Below are 27402 nucleotides of genomic sequence, written 5' to 3' on the forward strand. Positions count from 1 at the left end.
AGGAGCTTCGGTTTTTCCGGGCTTCATGTGATGAGCTCGGGGGTGCGCCTGACCCTTGACCTCCTCTCCACCCTGGGGCTCCCTCCCCGGGGTTCCTTGCTGATGCCACAGCCTGGTGGCCTTCCCTGGCTGCTCCTCCTGAGTGGGACATCCCCGACAGTGACCTGCTCTGCTTGTTACTCACCTCCCCAAGAGCTCCCCTGGCCACCGCTGACACACACAGGCACCATCAACTCCCTATCCACCATTTTCCTCTATCACACGCATCACCTTTTTTAATACACCTAGAATTCTCAGTGCCTTTCCCCTCCCCAGCCCCTGAAGCAGGGGTTTGCCAGTGTCGACATCTACTGAATGCTCCTCTCCTAGAGAGGCAAGAGCTAAGCACTGCTAAGATAAACTACTTGTACATGAATGAATGAGGGGGTGGTTCAGGCAGTGGCCCACAGAATCCAGGCATCTGGGTGCTCACCTCGGCGGCTGCCACCTCATAGCCATCAGGATTCATGGAGGGCAGCAGGTGGATGCGGGTGGTGTTGAGCAGGCGCTGGATGCGGGGGTTGCCCAGCAAGTACTCAGAGCACAGGTACTGGGCTAGGTAGATGAGCATCTCCCGACCCGCCACCTCGTTGCCATGAATGTTGCCAATGAGCTTCACCTCGGGCTCCACTGGGGACAAATACAGAGACTTGGGGCATCATCTCAAAGCCTGGGGTCCCCAAAGGCATGAGGCCCCCCACTCAGCAAGGATGACCAGATGGGCTGGGACCAATTCATACTTGTTTTGACTCAGGAATCTCTGTATATAATGAAGTCTCATCAAGGTCATCACTTTTGTTAAGCTCGTTTTTTACACCCAGCCAGAATTATTAGTTCGCATAACTCAAGAATATGAATAATATATGTTATCATTGATCCATGCAAATTTCAGTGATGGTCTCTCTTCATGTTTGTGTAATAAGTCAAGGTATACATTGGTGCTTAGCTGGAAAGGTGGTTGGCCCTTGAGTGGATGAATGGATGGGTGAATGGATGGATGGGTGATGGATGGATGGATGGATAGATGGATGGATGGATATATCAATGATGGATGGATGGATGAATGGATGAATCAATGATGGATGGATGGATGGATGGATAGATATATCAATGATGGATGGATGGATGGATAGATGAATAATGGCTGGCTGGCTGGATGGATGAATAGATGATGGATGGATGGGTAGATGGATAGATATATCGATGATGGATGAATGGATAGATGGATAGATCAATGATGGATGGATGGATGAGTAATGGCTGGATGAACTAATGGATAAGTTGATGCATGAATGAATAGATGAATGGATGGATGTGAAATGGCTGAATAAATAAATGGATGGATGGATGGATGGATGATGAGTGGATAGATGCATGGATGTATGAATGAATGGGTGAATGATGGATGGATGTGTAATAGTTGAATGAGTAAATGGATGGATGGATGAATGGACAGATGTATAAATGGATGGATGAATGGATGAATGGATGATGGATGGATGGCTGGATGGATAGATATATCGATGATGGATGAATGGATAGATGGATAAATCAGTGATGGATGGATGAGTGAATAATGGCTGGATGAAATAATGGATAAACTGATGCATGAATGAATAGATGAATGGATGGATGTGAAATGGCTGAATAAATACATGGATGGATGGATGGATGGATGAACGATGAGTGGATGGATGCATGGATGTATGAGTGAATGCGTGCATGATGGTTGGATGTGTAATGGCTGAATGAATAAATGGATGGATGGATGGGTGGATGGATTGATGGATGGATGCATAAATGGATGGATGGATGGATGCATGGACTATAGGAAGAAGAGTGGACCAGGTCCCATGGCCTTACTAGTTGTGTGATTACAGGCAAGTCACTTCTCCTCTCTAAGCCTCTCATTGCTCCCCTGGAAAATGACGTCTCCCTCCCCAGCTGTGTGTGGCCCAGGGACATCCAGGGATGAGAGGAAACACCCACATTCCTCAGATGCCACATGTCAGGTATAAATGACCTGGGAGCTTTCTGCGCTGGTCACCTCCCTTGGCCTTCTGCACAGGGGCACCTCTTGCCCTCAAATTCCAGTGCTGTAGGGAGAGCCTCTGCCTCCTGCCCAGAGCATGTTACAGTTGGAGGGGGAACATAGTGAGCCTTAGGGGCCAGGGCGTGACCACTGGTCCCTGGTAAGAGATAGAGCCCTTGGGTTCATGGTGTCCATGCTGCCTAGGCCAGCAGGATGAAGACTGGCTGAGGCTGCCAGCCCTGAAAAGGCCCCTGAGTCCACAAACAAAGAGCACGTGCATTTTTCAGTAACTGCTGGGGACCAAGGGTCAAATGGAGGCTGCTTCTAAAATAATCGATTCTGTTTGAGTAACGTGCTCGTGGGACAGGTGTGGCTGGGGGCTGAGGCCCAGGCAGGACTCAGACTCACTGACCCCTAGGAAGCCCTGGACTCCAACCCTGAATGTCCTCAGTGCCCTGGGAGAGGGGGACCTCCCCACGCGGGAAACAGAGGCCACCCATCCAGAAGGTCTGGGTGTTTGCTAGAACATCCTAGATTCTTAGACACCACCAGCTTGAGTGGCTCTTTGCAACTTAGGGTAGCAAATCACGATAGCAATAAAATTTGATTTCCTAATTTGCCCTGCAGGAAGACCCCTCTGAAGGAACAGAAATGCCTAGTATTTTCCATACTGCCCGTTCCCGCTTCAGAACAGGATCCAAAGCCTGATGGAATGAAAATGGACTTGGATTTTTAAAATAGAAAAATCTCTTTATTCATAGCATTCTGTGGTGTCACACTCCTGGAGCGGTTTGGAAAAGGAGAGGCCGGTGCCCAGGAACAAGAGTTGTACAGACTTGCCTGGGGTCCAGTGTGCCAGGACAAGGTCTTCAAATGGCAAAAATGCAGCGCATGGCCACACACTCCTAAGCACAGAAGGACCCAGCACTCCTATAGCCTTTGTTTTGCTCCTCCCTGACTTACGCCTGTGACATGCCGGGATGGTGCCCTCCTCCCTCCAGCCTCCCAGGCGACTCCCAGACAACCTTACTATCTCCCTGCAAGCCCACATCCCAATATGATCTTTTCTGTCTAAAATTTATTGTTTGGCCAGGCACAGTGGCTCACGTCTGTAATCCCAGCACTTTGGGAGGCCGAGGTGGGTGGATCACTTGAGGTCAGGTTCAAGACCAGCCTGGCCAGTATGGTGAAACCCCGTCTCTACTAAAAATACAAAAATTGGCCTGGTGTGGTGGCCCGTGCCTGGAGTCCCAGCTACTCAGGAGGCTGAGGCAGGAGAATTACTTGAACCCAGGAGGCAGAGGTTGCAGTGAGCTGAGATCGCGCCACTGCACTCCAGCCTGGGCAACAAGAGCGAAACTCTGTCTCTAAAAAATAAAATAAAATTTCTTGTTTGTTTTATGTATTTTCAGCTACTGGATCAATGTCTAAATTATTATCAAATAACCTAGTCTGCCATTCTAAATTTTGAAGTAAGATGGATATCTGGAGAAATTCTCCTTTATATATACAGTGGTTGCACACGCCCAGTGGGACGTGGCCTGCACCAAGCAGCTCCCTGAGGGCCCCAGCTGTGCCCAGACCCCAAACACCCAGCCAACTTGTGCGCCCCAAGGTGGAGCAGCCCGAGCCCTTTCCCGAAGCGGGGCCAGGCCAGGTCCTCCCAAGGGCACTCACTCAGCTCGTGCTGGCCGGGGCGGCTGGAGAACTCGATGACCAGCAGCTCCCTGCCGTCAAAGCTGCGCCCGATGCTGTAGGTCCTGGCCACATGGGCGCAGCGGGAGGCCGTCCGCCTCAGCACACGTACCATCTGGGCGTAGGAGTGGTGGCTGAAGCGGATGAAGGTGGGCGGCAGCCCCGAGGGCAGCGCCTCGTCAGCCTCCAGGCCTCCTGGGGGAGCAGTGGGGGGGCTCGGTCAGTGTCAGGACCTGAGGCTTCCTACTGCTGCCTGGGAACACTGACCACACACAGCACCCTTAGCCCCCTCTGCATGACAGCCATGCTTGGACAGCTCTATCTTTAATTAGAGTTCCCTCTGCAGTGCCTACAACAATATCTAAGCCAAATGACACCCGAGGTATGTACACAGCACAAGCCATGGTTCCTGACCGAATAATGTGACTGAATAAACGTACTATGGGGCCACTGTGGGAAGTTCCTAAAATACAGAGCAGGACAACAGAAAGGAAAAGAGATATATGGGGTCCTGGACCCCCCAGGGCCAACCCCTGCTAGGTGTGCAGAGGGGGCTTTTTCCTGGGTGTGTTTTCCATGACAGTGGCACTCGGGCAGTTCAGTATTCTGCTCCGTTTGCTTGGCCAATGGTGGAAACAGGAAGCCTCCTTGTGGTGCCCCCTCCGGCTGCATGTAAGGCTTCCCAGTGTTTCTGTTACAGCCTCACCAGCACAGCAGTGAGCACCAGGCCGGGAAGGAAACAGAAAGGGAGGTTCTGGGAAGGACTTCAGGGAGGAAGAAAAAAGTGGGTCGGGGGAAGAGGGAGGGGTTCTGGATCCAGAATACGAATGTCTCTATGTCACATATGCACCAGCTTCCCCACCATCCTGTCATCCACTAGAATAGAGACACCCCGAAGACCACCCCGGTGACCCTCAACTCCCTCCATCCTGCGAGGGGCTTTGCAGCAGCCAGGCCCACAGGAGCAGGACGCAGGTGCCGCAGGCTGTTCCTGGGTCCACAAAGAGTTAATGTGTTTCTCCAAGCTTCTCCTCACCCTGTGGTTTTGCTTCTGCTCAAAACGGTTCTCCAGGGGAGAGACTAGCAGAGGAAGCCGGCAATTTGGCAGTAGAGACGCCCAAAATAATCTCAAAGTGACTCCTTGGGCTTTCCCAGGGCTGTGGGCTTGGCTTCCTTCCTCGCCTCCCTGGCCTCCCACAGGCACCTCCACCACCTCTGCAGGGACTGAGCTCTGCAGACAGACGGCTCCTACCTGCTGGCAAAGGGCACCCTGCCACTGCATCTGCATGGATGCAGGGGTAAGCACTGCTGTTCTAGAGGGTCTGTGGCCAAGAACTGGATCCCCGGGGCCAGCCCTGCATTCTGAGCCCAGGCTCCCTAACACGAGGCCTTCTGATTGCACCCTGGGCAGGGGCACTGCCGCCACTTGGACTCAGCACCCTTCCACCCCAGCCTGCCCCTAAGGGCTGGAGGCTTCTGCTGGGGGGCCCTAGGCGGCGAGAGGATCCTCCATCTGCACTGAGTCCCCAACCCTGCCTGGCACCCTTTGTGGGGAACGTGTTGCCCTGGGGAGCAGCCCCGCCCTCTACCAATGCCTGCACTGTCGCCACTGATGGAAAAGGCTTCAAGTTCCTTCCAGTGTGGCTCTTGGTCCTCCATGACCACCTGGACCCTGTGAACATACAGACAGCCCCCGCCGCCTTCCCTTACCCCGAAGCTTCTCCAGTGGGTCGTAGCAGCCCTCGTCCTCACTCGTGAAGTAGCGGTGGCAGTCAAGGAAGTAGGGCCAGGCCATGTCGATGGCGTCGAAGGCGGGCTGGCAGGCCTCCCGCAGGCCCTCGCAGATGTGCCGGCAGGGTCTGCGCACCTGGCCGCCCTCACACCGGGGGGCCAGCACAGCACAGCCCAGCAGCCTCAGGTCTGGGTTGCACTGGCCCTCCAGGAGCTGGTGTAGAACACTCAGCAGGATGTACTCGGAGCTGGCCTCCACCACCTCCCACGACCGGTGCCGCAGCAGGGTGGGGAAGGTGGTGTGGTTGTAGGCAGCATCGCTGCAGGTCCTGAGCTGCAGGTCCACGCAGGTGACTGGGGAGGCAGGGTCGGCATGTCAGTCCCTCCTGCAATGGCCCTGACCATCACACGTCAGACATTTATGAAGGGGACCCCACGCAGGGCCAGGGCCTGTAGGGAGGGGGCACCCACAGTCTGGTAGGGGAGGACCAGGACAACAGTTACTGTGCAAGAATCAGAGACTGTGAGAGACCAGAGAAGGCGCCTAAGACCAACCAGACTCAACTACCCACTAGCAAGCGAGCTGCAGCAGAGGCTGCCCTGAGCCTCAGCATCTCCATCTGCAAAGCAGCTGTGCCACACAAGTGCCCGTGAAGGCAGCCAGCCGATGCTGCATTAGGCAGGGACAGGCACAAACCACCCAGGAGCCACAGCCGCAGCACAAAGACGTCCCAAAAGACGCACCCTGCTTTAGATGTCTTGTGTCTTTGGGGACCCTAATGGGTCAGGTGGGCCTCGGGACTTGGATGAGAAGCAGATAATGACAGATGCAGCTCGGCTGGGCTCATCTCTGCTCTGCAGCTTGCAGGGCTGCCTTAAGCCCAGGCGGGGGGTAGGGTCCTCACTGTTGCTGGGCACCTTCCTGCTTCCTCATCACAGCTGTTTGTTTAGTTCCAAATGCCCCATCTCTAAGGCCCTCATTGGCCTAGCAGGGCCCTCCAGCCCCCTTGGGAGCAGACTGTGTCCCTGCAGCCGCTAGCTCCATGCTCGCACCCCCAGACGGCCTTCTCCTCTTTTCCTCAGCTGGACTTTCCAGATGTGGCATTGCATGGGACAAGTCATGACATTTTGCCACTTCTCATGTCAAAGTCTAGAAAGGACAGGATTCTTTCTGCCTCACATTGCCCTGCTCACCACATTTTACAGCCGGGCAAGGTAGCTCATACCTGTAATCCCAGCACTTTGGGAGGCCAAGATGGGAGGATCGCTTGAGGCCAGGAGTTTGAGACTAGCCTGGGTAACATAGCAAGACCTCCATCTCTAAAAATAAAAACAAGATAAATCAAAAATAAAATAGACATTTTACATATGTCATTGACTTTGTACCCAGAATTTTTTTTTTTTTCCTGATTTTTTAAAAGCCTCCACTTAGAATACACCAGATGCCCAAATCTGTCAGGAGGCAACAATGAAATGTTCGACCCTTTCAGGGAACGAGCCCTGTCCTCAGTCCTGACCTGAGCACTCCACATTGGTTGGATCCCATGCCACTTTTGAAGCCATCTCACCAGATTCATTTGGCATTTCTCCTATCACAAGGAGGAAAGCGGGGCCCGGCGCGGGAGGTGACTCACCCAACCCCAGACTCAGCAGGGGCCCGGCACAGAGCCAGTGACCATGAAATGCATGTGGGCAAGGTCCAAACTCAGGATGTGTGACTGCAGCGGGAACTGGATTGGGGCCGGGGGCAGGCAGGCGCGGGGAGGGATGGAGAGGCCATCTCTGCAGGGACTGCATGGGCAAAGCCCGGTGGGAAGCCGGTGCACCTTTTCCTGGCTGGTCTTTTTTTGTTGTGTCTAATTTTTCTCTGGCTCTTTACAAGGGGGTTCTGATTTGATTGACGGGTTGTGTTATCCATCACCCACTTGTGAAATCACGGGCTCAGCTGCCTAAAGTGCTCTGACAGTGTGGGAGCCGCAGCCCTCCTACAGAACAGAAGCCAGGGAGGTCCCGGTACTGTACCGCTGTCTGCAGCCGGCGGCCTGTGGCATTCACCTGGAAAGAGAGACATGGCACTGTTAGGGACCTGGCTCGCCGTCTGTCACTCACCGGGCAACACACACCCAGGGCCCTGAGCACAGGCAGGGACCAGCCCGGGCCACCCTCCGCCAGCTCCTTCTCATGGAGTCTTCACAGCAGCCCCTGAGGCAGACGCCGTAGTCTCCCCGATTTCCCAGGTGCGAAGGCTGCCTCTGAGAGGTCACATGACCTGCCTAAGGACAGACAGTTGGACAGCAGTGGGGGTCAGTGGCATCCATCTGGCTCAAAGCTCAGGCCGCAGTGCCTGCAAGCCTGATGTCCAGGACAGAAGAGCCCTGAGGTGGCATCTGTGAGTGCCGTGGCACAAGAACCTCCACCGTAGCCAACCTCAAGCTTCCCACCATAAGCCGCTGAGTCCTTAGAAGATTCCAGAAGTTTTAATAGTTAGCCTCCGGACCCCTCACCAGCAGGCACTGCCGCACCCGGACCCAGGCCCCTCCCAGAGTCAGCCATGCAGCCTCCGTGCCCCCAAGGACACCGCCAGCGTGTGGCCTCTCCCCGTTTCCTGAGTCAAGGGCCCTCTTCCAAGAAAAAAGGACCAACACACAAAACTATCCTGGCAGTCGTGGGGTTTCAAGGGCCCTTTCCGAAGCCCAGACACATGAACCCAACAGTAAGGCCTCTGGGAAGGCCAAACATAGCCAACCCTAAGTAATGCCGGCTGCTAAGGGCCCTGTATGAAGCAGGACCCAAGGCTCTGTGCGCTTCAAGCGGGGAGAACACATTCAAGGAGGGGAATCCGGCGTCAGATTTAAAACCTGGCTAGTGCTGGGACAGGCCCATGTCAGAGGCCACCTGGCCAGAGTGGGGGCAGGCTGGGCGGTGGGAGCAGCAGGACCCTGGAGAAGGGGACATGACCCACAGGCAGGACATGTGGAGTGGGTGCAGGGGGCCAAGGAGATGGGAGCAAGCAGGCTGGAGCAGAGGAAAAGGCCTGGCTGTGACTCTGCACCTCCAGTCAAAACTGGGGACAGAACCTTGAGGCTGGGAGAGTGCAGGCCGCTTTTTGAAGCTCACCCTAGGATCTGGGGGCTGTGAAAGCTTGGCTGAGCACATGGCAACTCTCCAAATGGTCAGAGAGACCTGGGCTGCTCTGTGGCCAGGCAGCTCCCACTCGAGGGAACCACTCGGGACTCGGTTTCCCCACTGAGGACTGGGCAACCATAGTCCTGGATCCCTGCACCATTCAGCTCACAAAGCTCTTGCGGGATGGTGACGTTTAGGGCACCCGTCCACCACCAGGCACTCCTAGGAGAGTTTCCATTTCCATCCTCACAACAGACGACAAAAGAGGTCCACACAGTGCTCTCCGGGTGTGGAATAGGCGTGTGCGGGCGGCCCTGGGGAAGACGCGGCTGCCTCGGGGTATGGAACAGGCGTGTGCAGGAGGCCCTGGGGAAGATGTGGCTCCCTTGGGTTCGCCCTTCCTCCCTGTCCAAGCTGGCAGGGAACATGGACCATGAACCACAAGGGTTGTGGAGGACAGGGAAGATGCCCAGCCCCAGACCACCACATCACAGCAGGGGGCCTCAGGCAAGTGGCTCTTTTGTGTCTCAACTTCCCCCATTTCACATGAGTTCATTATAATCACTTTGCAGGGATGCTGTGAGATGAGATGACCCATGGTCCGAGCCCAGCACAAGATCTGCCGGGGGGAGCAGTCTCCATCAGCTACAGTGTGCATCGTTCCTGCAATGGTTTCAGAACAACCCGGAGATGAGCTGCAGGAGCCCGTGCTGTGCTAAGTGTGGGAGAGCAACAGGCAAGCGTTGCTAAAGCATCTGGGAGTGGAGCGGCCCTAACTGGAGAGAGGGGGCTGCAGTGTGACCACCCGCCCGTGCCCGCCCATCCATGCCCACGGATGCCCACAACGTGCCCTGGGATGAGCACAGAGGAGCTTGAGCCCCCCCTGGATGGCTGTCATGGACCTGTGGGCGTGAGGCTCTCCGGGCACCCTCCCTGGCACCCTCACGTGACTCCCAGGCCTTCATGGTCCAGAGCATCCCCAGACTCCACCCATCTGCAGCATAAAGGAGGCATGACAGTTTGAACTTTAGGAAAAAAGGAATGGAAAAAAAGCTGGTCCGGGATTCTGCTTGGAACACTGTGCTCTCATCCGCCTGTCTGTGTGGCTAAAGACAACTGGGTGATATTGGGAAGAACAGATGAAAGGCTTGCATCCACACAGGGCCCCGTGTGAGCACCCATCCCGTGCAGGGCCCTGAGTGAGCACTGGTATGCAAAGCCGGCCGCCTATAGGACCACTCTGGGAACAGGGTTTACACTCAGCTGACCCACGGTCTTATCCTGCACTGAGCTTGAACCGAGGCAGATGCTGCAGCACAGTGAGCTCAAGGATCAAGGTGATCTCAGCCCAGTGCCCTTGTCCCCACTCCCTGGGTACCCATCACAGGGCTCTGATGGTGCCCGGCTGGCACTGAGCTTGGCCTGGCCCTGAGCTGGCAAGCCTGGGTGAACCTAGAGCTTTGTCTGTTCACTCAGCAGGCGTGAGCGAGTGGAAGAACTAACTTTGACTTGACCCTGGGTCTTCTGCTGGCCTCAGGGAGCTGCAAGGTGAGGTGTCCACCCCTGCACCTGCTCCTCCAAAGCCACCAAGAGCCCACACGGGTGACTGGACCATCACGCAGGGACTGGACAGGCGATCCCTCTGGCTTCCTGTGGCTTCGAGTCTCCCTGGTTCACAGATGAGGACACTAAGGCTCCAGGATGAACCACTGCCCCTGCCTCAGTTTCCTCATGTGTAAATTGGGATAATGATCACACCTACCTCATAGGGCTGTTGGAGGATCCATCAAGATGATTACGACCGCAGGGTAGGTGCCCAGTGAATGCTCAACACACAGAGGCTCGGGGCGCGTGGTGGGCAGGAGCAGGACTGTCTGCTGTGACCCCCCAACCAGCCGTGCAGCCCCATTGGGGTTTCCCAAGGGGCAGGAAGAGCGTCTGCCAGCTGGGTTGCCCTGGCTTCCACTGCCCACCACGTGCAAGGCACAGAGAGGGGTGGGTTTGTTTGCCAGGGCTGCCCTAGCAAAGTGCCCACCATACTTGGGTTAAAGCAACACAACAGCTGGGTGTGGTTGCTCACACCTGTAATCACAGCATTTTGGGAGGCTGAGGCAGGCGGATCACGAGGTCAGGAGTTCAAGACCAGCCTGGCCAACACAGCAACCCTGTCTCTACTAAAAATACAAAAATTAGTTGGGCATGGTGGCGCACACCTGTAGTCTCAGCTACTCAGGAGGCTGAGGTGCACACCTGTAGTCCCAGCTACTCAGGAAGCTGAGGCAGGCTAAGTGAGATGAGCTCCATCTCACTTGGACCTGGGAGAGGGAGGTTGCAGTGAGCAAAGATTGCACGACTGCACTCCAGCCTAGGTGACAGACTCTGTCTCAAAAAAAAAAAAAAAAAAAAAAGAAGCCACAACAGTTCAGAGTCCTGGAGGCTGGAAGTCTGCAATCAGGAGTCTGCAGGGCCACACTCCCTCTGAAGGCTCTAAGGGAAGAACCCTCCCGCCCCTCCCGGCTCCTGGTGGCCCCAGGTGCTCCTTGGTTCATGGCCACAGCACTCCGGTCCCTGCCTCTGTTGTCATGTGTGAAATTTGTCCCTGTTTCTGTCTCTGCCCAAATTCTCCCTCTTCTTCTAGGGATACCAGTTATTGGTTTAGGGCCTGCCCTAATCCCTTGTGGCCTCATCTGAATCAATGTAATCCACAAAGGCCCTGTTTCCAAGTAAGCTCCCATTCACAGGTGCCAGGGATTACGTCATCAGTATGTCTTTTCTGGAAGACACAATTCTTCCCCCAACAATCAGCAAGCCCCAGTGGGTGCTGCTGTGGCCACAAGAGAGTCAGGATGGTCTGAGAGGAGCCCTCAGGGGCTGCAACTGTCCCAAGACCACACAGCCAGTCCCATGATGTGGCTGGGCCTTTGCCAGCTGGCTTGGCCTCCGTAGGCCTCTAGTTTTGCCACTTATTGCATGGGGGCAGGCCTGCTGACCCAAAACCCACGCTCTGCCTCTCCTAGGCCCCGCCTGCCCTGGCAGCCACAGAGCAAAGCCAGCGAGACTGTGGGTGGTTAGACTATTCACCATTGCTTCCCCACCCCAACCACTGTGGGGCACCGACACCCATGGATCCCCCTGCAGACTTGCAAATGCACAGCGGGGTGAAAGCCTGTACCCCTAGAAGGCTCTCAAGCCACGCTCTCCAGTACAGCAGCCACGAGCCACACGTGGCCACTGAGCCCTTCACATGTGGCAAGTTCAAACCAATGTGTGTGATGTGTAAAATGCACACCAAATTTCAGACGTAGTACTAAAAACAGTGTAAATGTTTCATTAATAATTTTTATATGGCCGGGCGCGGTGGCTCAAGCCTGTAATCCCAGCACTTTGGGAGGCCGAGACGGGCGGATCATGAGGTCAGGAGATCGAGACCATCCTGGCTAACACAGTGAAACCCCGTCTCTACTAAAAAAAAAATACAAAAACTAGCCGGGCGAGGCGGCGGGCGCCTGTAGTCCCAGCTACTCGGGAGGCTGAGGCAGGAGAATGGCATAAACCCGGGAGGCGGAGCTTGCAGTGAGCTGAGATCCGGCCACTGCACTCCAGTCCGGGTGACAGAGCGAGACTCCGCCTCAAAAAAAATAAATAAATAAATAAAATAATTTTTATATGAATGCCAAAATACTGGAATTTTTTGGACATATTGGATCAAATAGAATTTGTTATTAAAATCAATTTCACCTGTTTCTGTTACCTCTTTAGTGTGGCTACTAGAAAATATAAAATTCTGTGTGTGGATGGCTTTGTGTTTGTGTTGGATGGCGCTGGTCTGAAAGCTGCTTTTGAAATGGTTCTAAGACTCTTAACCACGAGGTGGCAGCATTTCTTCAACAGGGGAGTGAGATCCCGTCAGTCCTCCCCCTCCTGAACTGACCAGCAGCTGCGCCTGGGTCAGGAATGAGACCTGAATGAGGTCAGAGAGGTCAGGCCATCTGCCCAGGTCACACAGCAGAGTCAAGGAGTCAGAATCTGAATCCCAGACCCTAGGACACAAAAATCCCCTCCGTCCCCAGGCTCTGGTGAGGACAGGGAAACCTCCACCAGGGAAGGCGGGCGGGCAGAGGGGAGAGAGCACCAGGCTTCCTCTGAGCAAGACCCGATGGCGAGACAGGGACATGGCAGCCTGGGGTGTGGGGGCCTGCACTGCAGCTGACTGGCTCTGCCCACTTCTGCCTGTGGGCTGGAAAGGTCCTTGACTTCCACACTCATCCGTAAGACGGGAGACTGGACTGGAGGATGAGTGATGCCTCCTAGAAACACTTGCCGATGCCATGGCTGTGCTCAGCACCTGCCAGGGACAGAGATCAGCCTGTGCATCCTGCTGGGTGAGGACAGGGCAATCTGTGCATCCTGCTGGGTGAGGTCAGGGTGATCTGTGCTGCCTGCCTGCAGAGGAGGAGGCTGCACTTCTTCCTGGGAAAGGGCAGGTCAGGAGAGCTTCCTGGAGGAGGGGGCTGTGGTCTCCAACAAGCCTATGATTCTAGATACTGTCTGGGCTCTCAGGGGCCGAGGGGAGTCCCACCCACGACACGGCACAAGCTCCAGAGCACCCCACCCGCACACCTGCATGAGCACACACGCAGGGGGTAGAAAAGAGCTGAGGTAGGGTGAGGAGCAGAGGTCGGGGGAAGACCCAGGCATCAACAGGATGGAAAGGAAAAGCGTCAACATCACGCCCCAGGGTGGGGTATCGTGGTCCTGGCACATCCACTCGCAGGGCTCAGGCAGTTCTCAGGTGTCCACAAATCCCAGACAACGAGCAATTGAGAACATGACACCCTGCACCCTTGAACCCACACAGGGCCCCACGCCTGCAGGAGCCCAGATGTCTGTTTCTGATGAGAGTCCTGAGCAAGGTTTGCTAGATGCACCTCCATACCTGGAGAGGCTGTGAGGCCAGGTGGGAGCCCAGGATCCAGCCCCCAGCCTCTACCTACCTGCTCCCCCACCCCCGCTGCACACACCCCTTGGTGAGGTCGTGCAGGCACACACCTCCTAGAGGGTCCCTGCGTCCCTCCCTTCTCCCAGCCCCAGATCCCTCTAGGGGGCCCACGCCCCCTCCCAGCCCTCAGGGCCACTTCCGGAGACTTACTGTCCACATCACAGCTCTAGCTGGGAGGGAGGGGTCGAGAGTTTGCCATAGTCCAGAGAGATCGCCCTGTTCCTGGAAGGACCTGGGGACCTTGGATGGCCTCTCAAACTGCAAAATCCTGGCACCTGCTCCCCCGGGCCCACCAGCAGGGTGCCCCTGCTGCTGTACCCGACAGGAGAAAGATCTCGCCCCTGGCCCAGGCATGGTGACCCTCTGCTGCCTGGGGTCCCGGGCCGGATGCTGTAGAGAGCCTCCCTGGTGTCCCCGTCCAGGGGAGAGGTCACCCTACCAGTCCCAGGTCACATGCTGCCCACTTTGGAGACGTTCTCGCGGGGGCCATAGGCGCCTAACCTACTGGAAGAAAGTTCCCAGGCCCCTGGGAAGCGACGGGTCACACTCCCCGGAGGTTGCAGGGTGGAGGGTGGAGGGTGGGGGCAGGGGACGGCCTTACCCGCAGGGTTCCGCTCAAACTCGCACCCCGGCCGGGCAGCGACGAAGACCAGGACTGTGAGGAGCAGCAGCGGCGGCGGGGGCGGCATGGTGGGGCGGCGGGCCTTGGACGGCCGGCGCAGTGATGTGGCACTCGGGCTGCGCGGGCCGGGGCTCTGCGCTCGCTGGGCTCCCGCCCCCGGCGCAGGGAGGGCGCCCCAAACGCAAATGCCGGAGTCGGGTTACAGTGGGCAGCTCCAGAAGCTAGAGGGAGGATGCCGTTGGGGGAGGAGGAGGGGCAGGACAACAGATAAAGGCCCCTGCCTGCCCTGGATGGGGTGCCCCGCCTCCTCCAAAGGGCTCACTGCCCCTCCTTGGGACTCAGTTTCCCTATCTACCACCTGAGCGCACTGTGGAGCTCATCTGCAGATTCCCTGCTGATCTGCCTAAAACCCCTGGTCCCGGGCACAGGCTGCATCTGCGGGTGGAGGGGGCTCTGGCTGCAGCCCTGACCCCAGCTGACCAGGGCCTGTCAGGTGAGGAAAATGAAGGCATGTCCCCACCTGCTAACCCTTGTCCCCGGTGTGGATGCAGGGGAAGGGGCTTTGCTGGGTGGCTGGACCTTTAGGAGCCATGTGCCTCATGGATCCTTTGCCAGCTATGCCAGTGCACCAGTACCAGGCCCCAGAGCCAACTGCCACTCAGCCCTGAGACTTAGGACAAGCCCCTTTGCCCAGAGGCTGGTGTAATGGAGACAGTACTCACAGTGGCCCCAACTCATGGCTGGCACCCAGCAGGTGCTGCTTCCCGCGGGTCATCTGCTTGAAGATGCCCATTTCAACACCCCCGTGGATCTGGGGTGTCTGGTGCTCAACGCTGCCCTGTGTCTGCCTGGACTTGGCTGGGTCCTTCCGGAAGCACCTCTGACTGCCCTGGCCAGCCCATGGGGGGTGCCCTGCAGGACAAGCTTCTAGGAGAGAAGCCAGTTTGTGTCGTCAAAAGAGCACAGACTCACGGCTCAAAGGATCTCGAGCCAGTGGCCTGGCCTCCTCGAGGCTGGGAGCTCTCCACTGAGAAACAGCACCGCGCTCACCTTGGGGCTCATGAGGATGGGGTGGGGGCAGCATGACAGCCAGGAGGAGTCCATCAGTGGTTGGAAGCCAGCTCCGCAGCTGGACATGATGCGTGCGTGCCGGCATCCTCAGCACTTGCTGCACAGCGGGTGCTAGCGATAAAAGTGGGTCTGACGCCGCTCCTACCCACCCCACAGCTGGACCCTTGAGAGGGGTGCTGGGGCTGTGAAAGCCTGAAGAGGGAGGGTTGTGTCAGCCTCGGTCAGGTGGAAGGACTTGGCTAAGCAGAGGAGGAGGAAGTACTAAGAGAAGGCCCAGAAAGGATGCAGGCTCCCCAGGGAGGGGCCAGTAGACTAGGGCACCCAGCACTTTAGCCCAAGGCCATGTGGATAGGAGTGAGGAACAGCCGGAGAACAGAAAGGGCTAGCAATGCCAGGCTCAGGAGCAGAGACCACAGGCTCTGGCAGGAGCACAACCTGCTCTTGGCTGCATTTCCAGGAGCTCGCTCTGCTTGGCGGAGGGTGGGTGAGAGGAAGGGCTGCTTCGCCAGGGACCAGGAAGGGTTCTGGAGGCTTGGCCATGGATGGGTGTCCAGGTGAGGCAGGAGGAGGGTGAGGGTCCGCAAGCGCAGAGGGGATGGAGAGAGGGCTCCTGGCTCAGAACCCCTTCTGGCCCAGGTTTGCACCCCGTGTGAGCAGGAGGGAGGCTCGGGTGAACGAGATCATGGTCTCGAAAGGACAAGAAGGCAAGCTGAGTGAGAGGACTGTCACTCTGGGCTCCCACAGGGCCTCCCTCTGCCTCACCCGTCATGGAATGCTGCAGCCCTCTGACAGATGGAATCAATAAAAAACTCCTGGTCCCCCAAATAAAATAAATGAGCAGTTATGTCCTTCAAGTTGCCTGCCAGCCTCACAGCCTCCATGGCTCTCTGCTTCCCGCCCACCCACGGGAAAGCCTCCCAAGCTTGCAGCTCCACTGTCAAAACAACAGGAGAAGCCTCCCTCACTGGGCCGCACACAGGGTGCAGGGCCTAGCCTGGAGGTCTTGGAAGCCCAGCAAGGGATTGCATGCAAGCCCAGGCATCTAGGAAGCTCTGCTCTCCCGGTCATTGAACTGTGGCTAATGCGAGGCAGAATCCCCCCCTTTCCATGGAAATGAGACACCCTCTGAATAAGATGTTTATTGATTCACAGCATTCGTGAGACCCAGCATCATTTTGCAACACATTTAAGTGCACATGAAAAGTATCTTTCAAATTACACACACACACAAAAAAAAGTCCCCATGCCTAAGGCAAGGGAGAGCCTGGCGTGGCAGCCACATGGGCTGACGGAGAAGGGCGGAGGGAATGCCTTAAGATGCCTGTTCCAGAACATTCCATGGAGCTTCCGAGGAAGGTGAAACATGACAGCAAGCAGTCCCCGTCTCTAATACACAGCGTGCCTCCCTCTAACCATGGTGCCTTCCAGCAGGGCAGGCTGCACGCGTTTCCTTGAGTGGCGCTAAAGCAGTGACCAAGCATTTTATTTATTTATTTTTTTATTTTTATTTTTTTTTTTTTTGAGACGGAGTCTCGCTCTGTCACCCAGGCTGGAGTGCAGTGGCCGGATCTCAGCTCACTGCAAGCTCCGCCTCCCGGGTTTACGCCATTCTCCTGCCTCAGCCTCCCGAGTAGCTGGGACTACAGGCGCCCACCACCCTCGCCCGGCTAGTTTTTTGTATTTTTTAGTAGAGACGGGGTTTCACCAGGTTAGCCAGGATGGTCTCGATCTCCTGACCTTGTGATCCACCCGTCTCGGCCTCCCAAAGTGCTAGGATTACAGGCTTGAGCCACCGCGCCCGGCGTGACCAAGCATTTTAGCCTGGCGGAGATGCACTAACATGGAGGGTAGGCCCCGCTGGCTGCCAGGCTCCTCACACCTGGGGAGCTCCCAGGGACAGGAGAGGGCTCAGCCAAGGAGCTCACAGCCTGGGCTCTGGAACTTTAAACAATGGGGACCAACCTGCTTCTGCTGTGCGAGTGCCCTCCCTTGTAAGCACAGGGGCACCGGGGTGCAGCAGGGTCTCAAGTTCACGTGCCCTCTGCGAACCAGGGTGTGATGCCCACCTGCCCCACCTCCTGCCTGGAACCCCCGGGTTTGATTGAACTGGCCAGGTCTGTGTTTTAATGTTTTTAACTGCTTCCTGACCACATACCTAGAGTTGCTATTATTCCAAACAATAATTTGTTTTATTTGAATTACACTTCATGATTTACAAACATTTTTAAATTTATCCTTTTGAGGAAGGCATTGGCAAGTCAGCAAATAACACCTGGTTTTGGCTGGGTGCGGTGGCTCATGCCTGTAAGCCCAGCACTTTGGGAGGCTGAGGTGGGCGGATCACTTAAGCTCAGGAATTCAAGACCAGCCTGGGCAACAAAGTGAGACCTCCATCTGTACAAAAAAAATACAAAAATTATCCAGGCATAGTGGCCCATGCCTGTGGTCCCAGCTACTCAGGAGGCTGAGGTGGGAGGATGGCTTGAGCATGGGGGGCGGAGGCTGCAGTGAGCTGAGATCCGGCCACTGCACTCCAGCCCGGGCGACACAGCAAGACTCCATCTCAAAAAAAATAAATAAATAAATAAAGTACAATAATAACACCTGTTTTTTGGAAAAGACTCTGTGAAGCCACCTCAGCTGAGTTCTCCACTGTTCATACCAAGAGCAAGTGACATCCACATGTGTCTTTGAAGAATTCAGCCTCTGAAAGGAAATAATGTGATGTCCACGCTCTCCCTGCATTGCTGGCCTTGGGTATAGGGTGTCATGACACAGGCTCCACGCCTGCAAGAGCCTATGGGTGAAGCCCATCAGAGAGTTCCATGAGGCAGGGGTCTGAGGTCTTGCAGTCCACCCTGTCTCTGCAGGGGATGGCCCTGGGCCTTGAAGAAAACAGCAATGACAGAAGCTGAAGAGAGAATCGTGTCCATTCATTCACTCACTCACTCATTTACCCACACACCTCTCCACTGGGGGCCCATGTGCACTGTGTACCATTCGTGTCCATGCATTCACTCGCTCACTCATTTACCCACACACCTCTCCACTGGGGGCCCATGTGCGCTGTGTACCATTCTTTCCCTGAGCTGTGAAATAGGACAGATGTGCACAAATGTCCTCAACACTGTCCCATGGGGACATTCAATGACATTGATGGCGGGTGCCCCCACCGGGGAATGGCACCCTGTGATTACTAAACTGGGGGTGGTGCACACAGCTACTCAAGGACACTCCACCTTCTCGTGGCTCCCCCAGCACTGCTGCTGGGGAGCAAGGGCCCTCCCCATCCTGGACCACCCTCTCTGGAACCTGGGCCCTGGCTACTACTTCCAGCTCTTGACCATCTCAAGTCTAGGATCCAGAGGCCCAGAGGTGGCCTTCGGGGGCAGGAAGCAGAGGTCATGTGCTCTGATGATATCATCACCAGAAAAGGCTCTGAGCATACAGACTCCACATCCTCCCCAGTCAAGATGCCAAAGCCCTGGCAAACCACGGAAAAGGAGGCAGGAGACAGGCTCCATCTGCTTGCCCACACAGGCAGTCACAGAGGACAGGCCTGGAGCTGGGGCCCTCTAGGCTTCCAGAGATGGGCATGTCCCAGGGACCGCCTGTGCCTGCCGGGCCCTGATCACAGACTATCAGATGTGAGCTCTGGGAGCCCCCAACCAGACTCTGCCCCGGCATTTATCTCCCAAACCTGGGCAATGCTGAGAACAAATCGGGACAATGCTAATAACCAGGTGGGAGTAACAGGTGTCCACCCGGGCTACAGAAGAGACCCTGAGCAAGCGTAACCACCTCACCCACATGAACAGCAGTCACTGATAGGACGCCTACGGGTACCACGTGCCACACAAGACGCTTTCCTACCCACCGTCTCAAAGCATCGCCACGACCCCAGAACAAGGGCGAGGCTCAGAAAGAAAAACCGCTGTCCCGGGCCAGGTGGCCGAGCCTGGAGCTCTCCTCCCCTGCTCCTGCTGTCCACACCCACATCTGGCCCTCTCCTCTTCCTCCTGTACTTCAGCCTCAGTTCAAAGTCAAGCCGCCGGTGTCTGGGGGATCCCCAGTGGCGTTTCTGTGGCAGGGCCAGTGCCCTTTCCACAGGGTTTCTTAGAAGGTGGAGCGGATGAGCCCTGCCAGGCCCTCAGTGTGTCTGCTGCAGGCGGGAATTACTCTCTGCGTCCAGGGAGCTGCTGTGGGTGGACGCTGGGTGCGGGGTTCTCTTCAGCACCTGGTGCACCATGCTCACCAGGTCCAGGGAGCTGTTGTGGGTGGACCCCCGGCGCGGGGCTCTCTTCAGCACCTGGTGCACCATGCTGGCCAGGTCCAGGGAGCTGTTGTGGGTGGACCCTGGGCGCAGGGTTCTCTTCAGCAGCCGGCGCACCATGCCGGCCAGGACTTGGCGGAACGGCCGGCGGAGCAGAGAGTACGTGAACGGGTCGGCCGCCGCCTTGCTGTAGGTCAGGCACTTGCTGAGGATGCCCCAGTGGGCGTTCACGGTGACGAAGGGCACGAGCTCCACCAGCCTGTTGGGGAAGCGGAGCAGCTGACTCAGCCACAGTGACAGCACCCGCCACACACTCATGCTCCGGGACGAGGCTTCTGACCAGCGGCAGCACAGCCTGAGGTGGGGGCCACAGAGTCAGGACAAGTACACACCGCAGCCCTGACGCTCACTAGCCAGGGGGCTCTGCGCCAGCACCCTGAGCGTAGGTCTCCTCTTCCTAAAACGGGATTACAAGGCCGGGTCCTGGGACTGCGGAGCAGCCGACATCAGCCCGCATACAGCAGGTACTCAGTAGGTGGCAGCACCGCCACCGTGACCCAGGCCTTCTCCCACCATCCTCACTCTCAGCTCAGTCCACCCACCTGCGCGCACAGCTGCCGCGAACGCCCGCACACAGAACCAGCTACGGAGGGAGCCATTACCACTACCATGCTGCAGACCAAGACACCCCAGATGTGAGCGCTGGGAGCCCCCAGCCAGACTCCCCTCTGGCATTCACCTGCCAAACCTGGGCAATGTTGAGAACAAATCGGAACAACACTAATAACCAGGCTGGAGTAACAGGTGTCAACCTGGGCTGCAGAACAGACGCTGAGGAAGCGTGACCCCCTCACCCACTTGAATCGCAGTCACTCATGGGATGTCCTCGGGCACCTCGCACCACGCAGGGTGCTTCCCTACCCACCCTCTCGCAGCATCACTCAGAGAGTCTTAAGGGCATCTCTAGGACCATCAGGCATACAACTCCCAGAGGAAAGGCTCAGTCCCACATTCTGAGTCTGAGCCCAGCGCTTTTCTGAAATCAGACTAGAACTCAGAGTGGAAGGGACTGGGCTCTGCGTGGGGGAAAGCAGCAGGGGGCCCGGCCTCTGGGGACTTGGATGGACCCCTCCGCTCTCAGCGCAGCCTGGGGTAGGGGCCACGGGGTCAGGACAAGGCTTCTGACCAGCGGCAGCACAGCCTGAGGTGGGGGCCACAGAGTCAGGACAAGGCTTCTGACAGCTGTCACAAGTGCATGTGCTGACCAGTGGCAGCCGTTCCGCTTCCCAGGTCCTGGCTTTGAACCAGGGCTCCCAAAAGCCAGGGCTTTCCCCATCAGCCTGATGACCCCCCCAGGCAGTGAATTTCTGTCCCAGGATGTCCCACCCCCCACTCAGAAGGACTGCAGCCCTATGATTTACAAGTTTGGCTGGGTCACTCATTAGTCTGGAGACCACCTGCTGACCACCCACAAACACAGCAGCTGCTGGGGTGCAGCAAGGATTAGACTGACTCCCTCCCTCCAGGGCACCCAGTCCAGCGAGGTGGGGATGAGGAGGCAGGCAAGCAGGCAGGCAGCCACCTCAAGCTGAGAAGCAGAGCCAGAATGTGAGGACAGGGAGAACTGAGGGGTGTGGCCAGAGGAGAGGCATCCAGAATCCAAAAATCAGGGCAGGGACACAGATCCAAGGCAGTCATGGCCCTAATCCCCTACCCCAGGCTGAGGTGAGAACCCAGTTACAGTAAATGACAGTCCGCAAAGGACTTTGCAACCGGCCAGCATATGCACATCAGGTACACTGTCACCCCCACGTCCACGAAGCCCACCATCAGGCATGGACTGGAGACTGGTCACAGCCCACCATCAGGCAAGTGGGAAGGAGAGTCCTATCGAAGGATCTGAGAAGCATGGCATTTCTTTCAGTCACTAGGGGACTGAGCTGCAGGTGAGTAAGAAAGCCACACACATGGCAGAGTGTCTATCCCCTAGTGAAGCCACGGTGCAGATGGAAGTCATTGGAAACACCCAGCTGAGGCTGTGTCTGGAGTCACACTGGGACCAGAAGTCATGTGTCAGCCACTGTGGCATTCCAATCAGCCACGACCCTGCGGAGAAGGGGACTCGCTCACGTGTCCACTGATGCTCAGCACCTGGTGACCATATCCATCTGTCCTCCCCGCACCCCCACAGTAGACCACAGACTCCACAAGGGAGGCTCTGTAGCCCCGCCCTCCTGGTCTCACTGCTGCACACCCCAGGGACTTCATCTGCACCATTGATTAAGTCAGTAAAACTCAAGAGTGACAACCAAGAAACAAAAGAAAAATCCTATATCCCCCATCTGCTTTACCTACTTGATCCACATGAACTGGCTCAAGGTGACTTTGAGTTATTTCTAACCAGATTAAATTCACCTTCAAGATGTCCACAGAAGAGTCTAACAATGCATCCCAGTTCTGCAAACCATTCCCAGGAGAAGAGCTCTGAAATATTTTTAGCAATTGCAGAACAATTGGAACGAGTGCACTACCTTCTAAGGGGCAGCAGGGACAACATGCTCCTGGATCTCTGACTTCCTGTGGGTTAAGCCAACTGCATTAGAACCTCGTCCACACACTGGGTGGAAGCTCCGGCTGGAGCCTTAGGGCAATAACGGAGTGAGGTTCTGATTCGATTCATTCCTATGATGTGAGAGCCACCTGTCAGGCAAACCTGTCCAAACTGATCCAGCTGTGCTGCTCCCAGGCTCCATCCCCCAAGGTCCCTCCCCCACTGAAACACCTGCCTGGTCTTGCTGACCTGCATCTTCCGCCATCAGAACCAAGAGGAGCCTGTGTTCCATTTGATTTTGTAACTGCAGGACCAGGCACAAAGCCCAGCACAGAGTAGGTGCTCATTAAATGTTTAGTGAGTACGTGAAGAAATATATATCCTCATTAATGCTATATTGTACCCACGTTTTTCACAGAGAAGAAAGCCTGAGCTGCCCAGATCCCAGAGTTGGTAACAGCATTGTGGAAACAATGCTGCAAAGGCAGGCTTCATGACTTTGTTTGGGATTCTTCCTTTGAACACTTGTGTGCACGCTCATAGCTATGCATGCTTACACACACGGTTAGGGCCTTGTACACATGCAGGAAAATAATGGTTACACCCATTAATCAACATAATATCATGGCTGAGTGAGCCAGTCTCACTCATCATTCATTTAAACTTTCAAAACTAAATGCTGGAGCTCTGGAAGCGTTAGCACTCACCTTCTACATGTATGTACATACCTGTGCATGTATGAATACACACATGAAACCTCCCAACCTACACATGCATGCATGAGCAAACACATGGCACACATACACACAAGCATGACAATCAGATAAACAGCTAGTTCCCAAGAGAAGGACGCCACAGTTTCTCCATCCACACTTGTGCCCATGAAGTTTCCTAAGAACCAGAGGCCTTTGCCAGGTTTTATGTGAGCAAGGAGAGTGCCTGTGATCCCCAAGAAACCTGGCTCTCTGTCCCTAAGCCAGATGGGATCGGTGGCCAAGAGCTCCTGTCCCAAGTGCTGATTCCAAAGAGCTCAGAGAGAGCCTAGTAGGCAGGACAGAGTTGGTGCCACTCATCATGGGCACTCTGGGACCTCCCAGGTTCCTGGGACACAATTGTTGCCCCCCCCCCACAACATACCTAAGCACCCCAGTGACCTAGAAAGATAGGCAGGCATCCTGGACAGGCTGGCAGACCTTGTAGGGCATTAGATAGCAACCCCAGGAAGACCCTACACAAACAGAGCCAGAATCCTGGTACCACACTCCCTGCTGGCTCCCTCCCCTGGGGTGGGGACCTGGGCCCCTTGAGGATGAGGGCCATGGACCCCTCCCGGGAGCTTCTTCCTTCAGGGCAGTCTCCTGCCGTGGCTCAACATGTAGGGTGGAGACCTCCCAGCCAGCCTGAGTGCTGCAGAGGCCTGGCCAAACCTTCCATGGAGCTTCCAAGAAAGGCAAAACATGATAGCAAGCAGTCACCCTCTCTAATAAACAACGTGCCTCCCTCTAACCATGTTGCCTTCCAGCAAGGCAGGGTGCACACATTTCCTTGAGTGGAGCTAAGGTAGTGACCAAGTGGCCAAGTGGGTGACCCAGGAACCCCAGAGGCAAAGACTGCAGACTCCCCTGCCCCTCAGCACAGGACTGGGACAATGGTACCAGCAGAACCTTTACCCACAATCTTTTCCAAATTACCTGTGACTCCAGGTAATTCTGACCTGACAAGCACTCAGGCCAAGGTCTCCAGGAAAGAGAGGAGCAAAGAGAACACTCACCTGGCAGCGTGATTGCCTTGAGGCTCCAGCCGGAGCTTCCACCCAGATTCCCGACTCCATACCCGGGAGATGCGGAGTCTAAGGTCTGGGTTAGTCCCAGGCCGCCTGATTTTGAAAGCTTCCTAGGTTTAAAGAGCCAGGTGCTGATTCACAGACCCCATATCTGCCTGTGCCTGGACAAGGAGAGTCTCCTCATTTATAGGACAGGATGGGGGCCAGTGCCATCTTCCTCCAAGGGTCTTTCCCAGGAGCTGCCAGCACAGCCCGCAGCCCATCAGGTGTGGAGGAGGGTCCTGTGGTGATGGCCACCCTCCCGATACCCAACTGAGAGACCTCAGAGGCCTACTCAACTGAGGCCAAGCCCTCCCAGCTGTTCCCACGACGGGAGCCGGACTCGGGACCCACCTGGTCACGACATATGGGGCAAAGCAGATGAGGAAGCTCGCAATAGAGATGCCAATCTTCCTGGTGGCCCGGTGGCGGCGCCGCTTCTGCTGGATGAGGCAGCGCTGCCGCACACTGTGGGGACAAAAGACAGCGGTCAGGATGATGGCAGGGTGGGGACAGAGCCCAGGCCCAGAGCCTAGGGGCCGAAGTGAGGGCAGACAGGAGGGGTTCAGGATGTTTAGCCTGGAACCTCAAGAGGACAGAGGGATGGGGGAGAGAGAAAGAACAATGAAAAGGGGTAGGCTTGCTTTTTTGTAGGTGAAATAAAGGAAGCCTGGAAAGAAGGACCACCTCCTCCTTCTTTCCCTCCGGCTCATCCTTCTCCACACAGAGGGAACTGAGGCAGGCCTGCTGATGGAGAGGCAAGGCTGGGGCCCTCAGGGAGGGAGAAGTCACCTGGTCTGCCCACCCCAGGAGCAGGAGAGCCTCTTGGGGGTTCTGTGGGGGGCCGAGGGTGAAAGGGGAACACCCTACGGGAGGTAATTTGGAACAATGGCAACACTAGCTAGAGATTCAGGAGACAAATCCTGCCAAGTAGTGAGCAGAAAGCATGGGGGATGGACCCTGCTCAAGACGTGAAGCCCAAGGCCATGCAAGTGTACTGGGTCAACAGCAGGCAGAAACACGCAGATGCCTCAGACCCACAGCTACTCCATAGGAGGGGTGCGTCTGGCTGTCCACAGCAGAGCCCTCGGAACCCCTCCCGGAGACGCACACCCCACCGCTCTGTGCAAAGTTCCCTGTGCGCTGTGAGCACATATCCCAGGAGGCAGAGGCCCCCGCGGTGTCTGCACCAAGGAACCAACTGGAAAACCCCGCGAGCAGCATGCAGGGGCAGCTGCCATGGCCGGTGAACTCTGGGCGAAGTAAAGGTGATGATGACCACAGGCTACTCGAGCCAACTGCCCGGGGAGCACCTGAGTCCCTGGCCTGGGCCGGTCGGCATGCACTGGGCCAATACCTGGGGTGCAGGTCGGCAAGCAGCATGAGCGCCTTCATGGTGACGATGTCCATGCGCTGGCAGTGGCTGCGCGCCACCCGGTGCACCTGGAGGGAGGTGAGGCAGATCACTGCCAGCGGCAGCGCAAAGCCCATGGCGTGGAGTGTGGCGGTGAAGGCTGCGAAGCGCGGGCGCTCAGGCTCCGGTGGCAGGCGCAGCGAGCAGGACGCAAAGGCGCTGCTGTAGCCGAGCCACGAGCAGCCAAGTGCAGCGACCGAGAAGACCAGCGACTGTCCCCAAGCACAGCCCAGCAGCAGGACGGCATCGCGCGGTCGCAGGCGTCCAGCGTAGCGCAGCGGGAAGCCCACGGCCAGCCACTGGTCTGCGCTCAGCGCCGCCACGCTCAGCGCCGAGTTGGACGCCAGGAAGGTGTCCAGGAAGCCGATGGCTTGGCACGCGCCGGGCGCCGACGGTGGCCGCCCGCGCATCACACCAAGCAGCGTGAAGGGCATGTCCAGCGCCGCCAGCAGCAGGTGACCCAGCGACAGATTCACCAGGAGGACGCCCGAGGCGCGAGTGCGGAGCTTAGAGCTGTAGGCGCAACAAAGCAGCACCAGCGCGTTGGATAGCAGCGCCACAGCCAGCACCATCACCAGCAGCCCCGCTAGCAGGGTGTCGCCGGGGCCCATGGCGCTAGCGTCTCTGCAGGCACCCTGAGGTTCTCATGGCTCTACTTGGGCGCGGGCCTGAGAAAGTGCGGCGATGGAGTGGCTGAGCGGCGCGCCCACAGCGTCTGGGAGGTGCAGACCCGGCCGGCAAGGCCCAGAGCGGCGCGAGGAAAGCTGCGGCAAGTGCGCGGTCCGGGGTACCCGGGCGGAGGGCGTTGCTCTTCCTAGCCGGAGCAGCCCGGGGCCGCCCTGGAGGCAGCGCAACCGCGGTGCTGTCCAGGGTGCTGAATGCGCTCACCGTCCCGGCAGGACTGTCCTAAGGCTGAAGGGAGGCGTGGGGGCGCGGGACGTAGGGGCGAGGGAGGTCTCTTTGCTGACACTGTATCTTTCCTTCTTCCCTCCTTGTAGCGTGACAGGATGGGACTCTGGGCTCTTCTGCTCCGGGCCAGGTCTGTCCCTGCCCTGGTCACACCTCCAGCCGAGCCTCCCAGCGCTGGTTCATGCGCAATTGAGACGCCAGCGAGAGCCACTAGGTGGATCCTAGGCTGCACAGCCCTCACCACGCCTCTGCCTCCAGGCGCTGGCACTAAACTGGAGCGACCTGGTGGCTTATAGGGGCGGTAGGGGCGGTGGGGGCAGGAATGAAGTGGTGAGAAGCTGTGCAGGCGGGGCAGAGGGAGTGACAGGGCGGGGGCGGGGGCGGGAGCTGCCCTCAGGACTTCCCTCCCATCCCCCAGCCTCAGCCCAGGAACTGTGACTGCATTGACGTTTGTTGAAGCAAGAAGGGCTACAAGAAGTGGAAACAAAGTTGAGAGAGGTATGCGGGAAGGAGAGAGAGGAAGAAGAAAAAGTAAAGAGGAGAAGAGGAAGTGGGGGGAAGAAGAGGGAAGAGGAGAGAAAAGCAACAGAGGGAGAGACAAAGAAGGGGGGTCCCTTGAGAGGACCCACCCAGAACGGGGTGCCATACAGAAATGCCTGTCCTTCGTCTGGCTCCTGGAGCCCCGCGGTGCGAGGTGCGTACCTCTCCCACCTCTGCCATCCCCTGTGATGGCTTCTGAGCCTTCTCACCCGGTGGGAGTCTTCCAATCCATTTGTGGCCAGTTGGCAGGACAAGGATATGGTGAAGCCTCCTGGAAGCCGCTTCTTCCAGGAAGCTTTTTGACATTTTCTCCCCAGTGGCAGCCACAACATGACAGAAATGAAGGGCAGACCATTGCCCACCCCTCCCCACACCCACCCTCACCTGCAGGCTCTGCCAACCCTTTCTGAGGGACAAAGGGTGGCTGTGGGGTGGGGGTTCACCCGTGGGCCTCTCTTGTACCAGTGCTGCAAAGTGGCCAGGGGAAAAGCCACAAGTGCACAACTGGCCTCCTGCAGCACCCCCAGCTGTGTGCCTTGGGCACATTACTCAAACCCCTTGGGCCTCGCTATCAGATT

General features: G+C 56.8%; 2 protein-coding genes across 2 annotated transcripts in view; both read right to left on the minus strand.

The window, feature by feature from the left end:
- The window catches only part of CPZ (carboxypeptidase Z), a 28842-nt gene extending 14360 nt beyond the window's left edge, over window positions 1-14482 (minus strand). Inside the window, exons 1-5 of the mRNA XM_033213593.1 lie at window positions 14224-14482; window positions 7520-7552; window positions 5477-5851; window positions 3749-3961; window positions 473-669 (exon numbers count right to left, since the gene is read on the minus strand). Of these exons, the coding sequence (XP_033069484.1) occupies window positions 473-669; window positions 3749-3961; window positions 5477-5851; window positions 7520-7552; window positions 14224-14311 (906 nt within the window). The 5' untranslated portion in view covers window positions 14312-14482. The remainder of the gene's footprint in view (window positions 1-472; window positions 670-3748; window positions 3962-5476; window positions 5852-7519; window positions 7553-14223) is intronic.
- Window positions 14483-19061: 4579 nt separating this feature from the next.
- Window positions 19062-26402, minus strand: GPR78 (G protein-coupled receptor 78). The gene is made up of 4 exons (XM_033215955.1): window positions 25319-26402; window positions 24316-24429; window positions 19625-19847; window positions 19062-19552 (listed from the first exon to the last, which is right to left on the minus strand). The coding sequence occupies exons 1-4, from the start codon at window positions 25984-25986 to the stop codon at window positions 19466-19468; spliced, it is 1092 nt and encodes a 363-aa protein (XP_033071846.1). The 5' UTR covers window positions 25987-26402; the 3' UTR covers window positions 19062-19465.
- Window positions 26403-27402: the final 1000 nt, after the last annotated feature.

This window comes from Trachypithecus francoisi, unplaced genomic scaffold (genome assembly GCF_009764315.1).
Source record: "Trachypithecus francoisi isolate TF-2019V2 unplaced genomic scaffold, Tfra_2.0 Lachesis_group1, whole genome shotgun sequence".
Lineage (NCBI taxonomy): Eukaryota > Metazoa > Chordata > Mammalia > Primates > Cercopithecidae > Trachypithecus > Trachypithecus francoisi.